At 37.1% G+C, this 7,980-nt stretch overlaps 1 protein-coding gene across 3 annotated transcripts in view; it reads left to right on the forward strand.

Annotated features, from left to right (window-relative positions):
- Positions 1–6,246, forward strand: part of LYST (lysosomal trafficking regulator) — an 87,141-nt gene extending 80,895 nt beyond the window's left edge. For all 3 annotated transcript variants that reach the window (XM_065680228.1, XM_065680230.1, XM_065680229.1), the window contains 5 exons: positions 348–487; positions 781–878; positions 2,457–2,613; positions 2,819–2,890; positions 4,135–6,246. In XM_065680228.1, the coding sequence (XP_065536300.1) occupies positions 348–487; positions 781–878; positions 2,457–2,613; positions 2,819–2,890; positions 4,135–4,273 (606 nt within the window). In that variant the 3' untranslated portion in view covers positions 4,274–6,246. The remainder of the gene's footprint in view (positions 1–347; positions 488–780; positions 879–2,456; positions 2,614–2,818; positions 2,891–4,134) is intronic.
- Positions 6,247–7,980: the final 1,734 nt, after the last annotated feature.

The raw sequence follows: 7,980 nt of genomic DNA on the forward strand, positions 1-7,980 counted from the left end.
CATCCAATTTCAAGGTGTGTAATTGAGACAGAAGTACAATTGTTCATTTTGATTCATTAGACCACATCAAAATGTTTTAGACTAATGCACTGGAAGCAAAATGTTGAACATTAACGATCACATTATAAAGCAGTAAACAATGCTAAAGCATCAACAACATCATTAAAAGCAATAGGAACCAATTTTTGAAATCTAAGAATGAAACTTGTCCCTAGGCTTATCCTTTTCGAGGGGGAAGGGGGCAAACCAACCAAAACCAGCAGCCCCCCATAACAAAAAAAACCCAACCAACCAAAACATTTTTTTTTTTTTTAAATGAGTTCATGTTTTACCTTGCTCTTTTCCAGCCTTCAGAGATTGAAATGGAGTCTCAAGTCCACCTGTATGGTCACACAGCAGAAATAACAAGCTTGTTTGTGTGCAAACCATACAGTATAATGATAAGTGTCAGCAAAGATGGAACCTGCATCATATGGGATTTGAACAGGTACAAGTACCCATGTAACCTTTTCCAATGGCTTTAGTTTAAATGCCTGTTCTCTAGCTTCAGGGTATCTTTACCCTTTTAAAGTTAACTCAGTTCATTCTGTGTATATTTTAATGTGAAGTCAAACACTGGTTTGTTTTGTTTTTTTTTTTCCATGGAATTCTGTAATATGAAAAATACCATCATCATGCAAAATGCTGATTGAAATTAATATAACTCTTTAATACTTTCCTCAAAGAACAGTTTCTGTGTTTGAGTCTGAATTTGAGGCTTGTTTTCTTTATTTTCTTCAGGCTGTGCTATGTCCAGAGTCTGGCTGGACACAAGAGTCCTGTGACTGCAGTTTCAGCTAGTGAAACGACTGGTGATATTGCAACAGTTTGTGATTCAGGTATATTTTTCAGTGGAGAAAACTGTTCTGTCTTACGGACCAAACATATCATGAGTCTTGCTATTAAACTAGTTACTGAGTGTGTATTAATCGTCTGAGGATGTATTTGGTCAAATAGGAGCACTCTTTTTTTTTTTTTTTTACATAGCAACATAATTTATTGAGAAATTATTAGGTAGGTGTTGGAGGAAATAGAGATATAAAAGCTAATAGCTTGATCTCTTTAAAAGACTTAAAATTTCAGTGGATTCCTGGGAGACCTAAATTCTGCAAAGTTGGCTGAAATGTTGTTATTCACTCTAATAATTGTTCTTACGTCACTTTAAATGCTTCTGTATCCCTAGAAGCAAGCATAGATCCTCCCCCATCTTATTTTAAACCAGGTTTTTGTACTGTCTTGTGTTCTACAGAGTACTTTATCTCAATGAGGTCATTATGACCGGTTTGAGCAGTGGGGTTTTGAGTATCTTGTAAATTGTGTGCTCATTGACTTGAAGATTGACTGTGTGCTACAAGACTGAGTATCCATAAAGCAGGGCCAAGTCCAAGTCCTCACACCATTTTACTGTCTATAAGGATACCAGTGTGTATTGTGTTTATCTTGAGACTGGGTGGGGAATAGGCTCCATCTAAATGCCAGAATATTGCTCCATTGATCCAAGGAGGTACAGAATAAGAAGAGAGCTTTAATTTTGTCCATCCATATTGTTAGAAGGTGCTTATCAACCCAGTTCTCATTTCATTTGGGGCAATCTTCTTTCTCTTTTGCTTGAGTAAGAAGGGCCTTGCATAGTGCAGTATCTTCTAGCCACTGTAGTCCTTCATAGGCTGAACTGAAACTAAAACTGTTCCAAATCGGGGGAAGAAGCAAAGTAGTGCAAGTCTGTGGTATTAAAAGACAAGGGGAAATTATTTGGTAGCTTCAGAAACCTAGTATTTATTTAAGTTTTAAACTGATATGGAGACTTTCAACTCCATTTCTATAGCTCACAAATCAGGTTGGATTTGGGTCTGGGTTGGCTTTTTTCTGGTTGGGTTTGGTATTTGGTTTTATTTTCTGGAAAAGATTGTAATCTTTAATTGGTGAGGGACAACAGTTTCAGTTGTTTTCAAGACAGAGCAGTAGCTGGGTTGTTAGTTCTTTAACGGAATCAAATAATCCCAGATAACCAGGTAAGATAACTGTGCTTGCTGCTTCTAAGCATTTTACTTAAAATGCAAGCCAGGGTACAAGAACTAGCTGTTTAGAGTAGATAGTATGAATTCCGGGGAAGCTCTTACTGCTTTTCTGTTAGTACATGAAAATTGGTCATTAAATTCATATAGCATTTTGTAAGTACAATGTTCCATAAACATGAAATGATATCTTCTGAATCACTGCAATGGCTTGGTGGTTTGCATGCTCCCTGTCACAAAAGGAAAGAAGAGGTAATTGTTCACTGCATAACACATCACTCCAAGTCATTTAAACCTTGTGATATTTCAAGTTTAATTCTTTAACACTTAAATATTCTGTTGCATAGACCTAGCTGTGGTCTAGATTTATTTTTAATGCTTCTATGCTATGTTCTGTTGCAGTTGGAGGGGGTAGTGATTTGAGACTTTGGACTGTTAATGGTGATCTCGTGGGACATGTACACTGCAGGGAAAGTATTTGCTCTGTTGCTTTCTCTAACCAACCTGAAGGAGTGTCTGTCAACGTGATTGCAGGGGGGCTTGAAAATGGAGTTGTAAGGTAAGCATTTAAAACATTTTTGTTAAAATGCCTGTAACTGAGGCTCACAGTTTGAGAGCATGTAGCCCAAGATCATGCTGATATTTGGCTTTAAAGAAGGTGGATGAGCTGTTGTTCAGTTTCCGATCTTAGTAGTTGCTAAATAGACTGTTTATCACCAAAATGTTTGTAAAACTAAATGTGGAGAAAAATTACTTTCTTTCAGACTATGGAGTACATGGGACTTGAAGCCAGTACGAGAAATAACGTTTTCGAAGTCAGCCAAACCTATTGTAAGGTAAAAGGATCTTAAGTGGATTTTTCTCTTTAGAAAAAACCAGCAAACAGAACCACAGCAAAATATCTTTGAGTGTTGAACATGGATTTGGTATGAGAACAGGAGGTAAACACCCATATCTAAAAAGAGCAATGCAATCCTGCTGATTATCCATGAAAGCAAAATAAGCACAAGTGTATTTGTAATGGCAGTAATAACTAAGTTCTGCTAATGACAGATAGAAATAAGCGGGATTCCCTTGAGAACTGAACAATAGCTACTCTTCTGAAGGTTAATATTTTTTCCCCAGAATCTGTAAAAATCATAACTGTCAGGCTCCAATAGATGAGAGGTTTTTGTCTCCCCCAGAAATAAGGTAGAACATGACAATTGCAATTTTTTTCCAAGTCCCCTTGATGATTCATGTAAGCAGAATTATTCTCATGCCAAAGAGTTTTCTGAGCACACAAGACTGAATCTTTGTCCCCAGTGGTACAGGAATCTGCACAGAGGTCTTACAGTTATGCCAAAATTTTATCGTCTTAATGTTAGCATAGTAACAAATCACTCTGAAAAAATGTTTTGACTATTGCTGAAGTATCATTTAAAACCCAAACCACTAATCAATGGCTTTTAGAAATGAAAAACTTTGACTGATAGCAGTTACTGTCTTTGTTACCCCCTTTAAACAAGCATGTTTCACAAAGCTTGTTGATAAGGACTTAGTGGCTATTTAATAATTTAAAGTTTCCTGTTTAAATGAGACAGAAAATGGACGCTGACCTTCATTCTCTCTAACACTACCCATAGCATGACTGAAGGGCTTTACTATTGCTACAGCTCAAGAAATGCCTGTCTGAACAAAAGTCCTCTGCTGTACCATCAAATACAATGGCTTTGGTTTCTGGCTTTGTCAGCAAGCAGGTTCAGAGGGCACAGAATTCTGTTGCTGTAAAGCCTTCCTTTCAGAAGTAGAAGGGGCAGCCCAGTCAAAGAGTACGATTCTGCTGCTGATCCTACCCTTTTCTGTGACAGTGCAACAAAATAAGTACTAAACTGCACATTGTACAAAGCTGTAGGCTCAGCCTTTTGGTTATAAAAATGAGTAAGTGGGTATAAACAAATGTATTACTATGTAAATGTACTCACTAGGTCTCCCCTGAGAGCTAATCTTTGTTGGCTTTACTCTTACGGGCTTTTTATGTCTTCCAGCATTTTAAATAGCCAAATCTAATATAAAAATAGATTTTCTTCTTGTTTTACAGCCTGACATTTTCCTGTGATGGTCATCACTTGTTCACAGCTAATAGTGATGGAAACGTTATAGCTTGGTGTCGCAAGGACCAGCAGCGTTTGAAGCTACCCATGTTCTATTCATTCCTTAGCAGCTATGCGGCTGGGTGATGACAATTTTGCTGCTAACTTGTCTCTGCACTTTAAATCCAAAATAGATTATAGAATTTCTTATTTAACTGGATTTTGAAGTAGTTTGTCTCTAGAATGACTGAACACATCTTTGAAAAAGAGCAGTCTAAGGTGGTTGTATAATTATGTATGTGCATGCACAAACTTGAAGCATATCCAGGTCACCAGGAAGCTCTGGTCATATACTGCAATACCAGCAAAGTGACTCATAAATGCTCTAACATACAAGTCAAATGCTGAAATGTAAAACATAATAGTATTTTTTTAAATCTCTTCTGGAACAGAAGTATTTAAAAAAAATAATAATGCTTATTCCCTCTTTTCTGTTGTAAAATATCTGCAGCATTAAGTTCTGTAAATATCTATTAAAGTGTCAGCATACGTGTATCTGGTTTGTTCAGTGTGGTATACTTAACTCTGGGATAAGCAACCCAAAACTTAAAAAAAATCCAAGGCCACTTAAAATTGCTTTTTTTGAGAAGCAAAGAACTCAGTAGGTGCTTTTTGCACCGTCTTATGGTATAATAATGCTAGAAGTTGAATTTCTGTTATCTTTATATTTGTAATTTTTGTCATTTCTGTTAGCATAATAGTCTGCAACAGGCAACATTAAAATTTGTCTTTAGTGATGGGTAGACACCTCATGGCATCACAAAGTAATGAGATCATGTTTTGGTTTTGTTTTCTTTTTAATGTGGTGTTAACTCCCAAACTTTGCAACACTTAACATATATTCTGCCACAGAATTGCAAAAGCTATGTACACCCACAGCTTAACTTGCAGAGCTCTAAAAAAGGTGTTAAGGCACAGATGTGCTCCTGTTCCAGTGTCATTGAAGTTCAATACACTGTAAAATGAATCTAACTGCTTGAATAATCAATGTTCATAGGCATCAGATGATTTGAAAGAGTTTACACAGATACACTGTGCAGATATGTTAGCTATTCCTAGGTGCTATTTTTTTTGAGGAGGAGAAAAATAAGCCTCCGTAAAGGCTTAACATTTGAGTTCTTGGGCCAGATCAAAAATTAGCATTTCACTTGATGGATTTGAAGACCTCTAAGCCTGACACCATGAATGAGTGCCTACTGTTTATGTGAATGGCAAAACAAGAATGCTCTGCAAGTCTGTCATTTTTTCTTTTAAATTGCTTTACTTTTTAATCATTGGCATGTTCTGCACTTGCCATACAGATGAAGTGCTATGTTCTCTTATGTGAGGGTTTATCTGCCTTCACAGCATTGTATATGAAATAGTCAAATTGTGAGGAAGACAACGAAGAAATTTTGAAAATTCCAAACAGTCTTCAGAAATTCTTGTACCTTCCTGTTTGAGGAACTTTTCAAACTAGAAAAATTTAAGAAATATTCTCATGGGCCATGGCAAATTAGCTTGTTTTTCATTCAATTAAGCAAGTGGCTACATACTGTATGAATTGAATTTTAAACTGTATATATTGTAGCAGCATTGTATGCATCGGATTTAGTAATGTTTTTCACTGTCCAAATGTTAATGTAAGGTCCAAATACAGACTGAAAAGTTTCCTAGCTCATGTTGAAGTGATGTGCTTTATGTAAGAGAAAAAAAATCCGCACAAATATTGTGGTTTGGGGGTCTTTTTGTGCTCCCTGATTTGAGGTGTTGCTCACAAAGGCTTATTTTTATAAAGTAGACTTCCACTTGTTACAAATCAATATGCAAAATTGTTGGCCTTGTAAAGAGTGCAATATTATATATTTTTATGTAAAAGTAAAAATGATTTTTTTGAAGCAAGGAATATTTATTCAGCTTAACATTCTGGAACTATTCAAATAACATTGCAATAGTATCTGTGCATGATGCATACTGAAATTTCCTGTAAATGTCACATTCCACACTGTCTTTGTGTATATATACTGTCTCTGTATATATACTGTCACGTTGTTGGGTAATAAACAGATCTTTGTACCAAATTGTTTGATATTAGAAACATAGTTTTGGCTTAGTTTCACCTCTTCTATTCTAGGGACCTTGCACAACTTTGTCCAGATCAATTTCTGCTGGTTCTCATGTCTTGCATATTTTAAAAATCACAAAGCGGGAAAGCCACATGGACTATATCATGTGGCTGTCAGACTGGATGGGAGGTGTGTAAGACTGCTGCCAGTGGGAAGCCCTAGGCATGTCACTTTGCACATGTCTATATGTGTACTTTCTTCCTATAGGATTTGTTACTACAATTCAGTTGAAGCCATGGTGCTCAAAGCAGAGATATTCCCCTACCCCCAGCTGCCTCCTCCCTGAAAACCTGACTAAAATAAGAAAAGGCAGAAAAGCAACTCCTCTCTGGATTCTCTGAGAGAGGGAAGAAAAAGGTGCTGGGTAGAGACTGGGGATCTCTGGGGGCCATCTCACACAGGAGGCAAGGCTCTCCCTATTGGAACCTAGGGTCTGGGAGAGATTTATGTGGAAGGGCCTGCCTGTCTGATACCACTTGCAGGACTCTGGTAAACCCAGATCATTGTGTTCTGATTGTGGAGAGATAAACGTGAGAAAGGGAAGGGATGGCAGTAGCCAGATACTCATTCATGGTAGGGGGGAAGGGGAGAAGAGGGAGTCCCTCTTACTGAAAAAGGGAACCCTCATCTCTGGTTTACAGATCCACTGTATAGACAAATGCCTGACAATGAATAGGAGAAACAAGAAAATCAGAGAACTGTTATCTGTGAACTGCAGTAATCGCAATAATTTTCTGCAGGAAAATAATGGTTTCTAAAAACACTTTTCAGTATTTATTCTGAAACATCAATTTTGAGGACATTCTCTTTGGAGAAACTTCCTTCATACTGAGCAAGAACCTCCCCACATTCCAGGATTTTTTGATTTACTATGATTGCAAGCTTCACTGCGCATTTTGTGAAAAGAACTTGTGTAGAGAGCAGTGCAGAGCAGTATCACCTGGTTTGCTGCTAACAAACTTCAGTACTTTAAGTTTACCTTCTTAGTTTTCTTCATGGTTTTGTGTTGGTTTCTTCTTTTTTTTTCTTGTATATGCTGCTATTTTAGCATAAAAATAATAAAATTTAAAAACTATTTAAGAGCTCTGCTTGCCTTGAAAAATATCCACGGGAACATCGGTTAAACTTCCAGAGCTACAGATAGTGCTGTTTTCTTTGCTACTGTTGCAAGTTGCAAGCTACTTCCAAATGACCTCTGTGTAGAGATTTACTTGCCACTACTGCTCTGGAGTTGGGTCACAGCCGCCGGTTTTGCATCTGGATTTCTGTAATGGCCTGTGTTTTGGTATTTCACAATTTGGGTTGGGTCACTTTTCAAAGAGGATAAAGAGCTAGTGTTCCCAGGAACATAATAGAGAATCTGGAGTTTTAAAATGCACTTTAATGAAGCTCATATAAGGTTATTGGGGGTAGGTCACATAAAGTCAAGGAACCAAAATTGATGCTAGCTGTTACAGATACTGCCTTCAGAGCCTATAGCCCAAGTCCAGCAGGAGACTACTGGCTGTGGTAGAACATACAAGTTTGCAGATTAAAAAGAAAACATGTTTATTATAATACATGATGAGAATACATTTTTAAAATTACCCTTTTCCCCCCTTGGATTTTGGCTGAAAGAATAACATTGTTAGAAATTGGTGACAGCTAAATTACTAGAACCATTTCGTATGCATTCTTTGTCTAATACCA

Source organism: Lathamus discolor, chromosome 5, assembly GCF_037157495.1.
Source record: "Lathamus discolor isolate bLatDis1 chromosome 5, bLatDis1.hap1, whole genome shotgun sequence".
NCBI classification, from domain to species: Eukaryota; Metazoa; Chordata; class Aves; order Psittaciformes; family Psittacidae; genus Lathamus; species Lathamus discolor.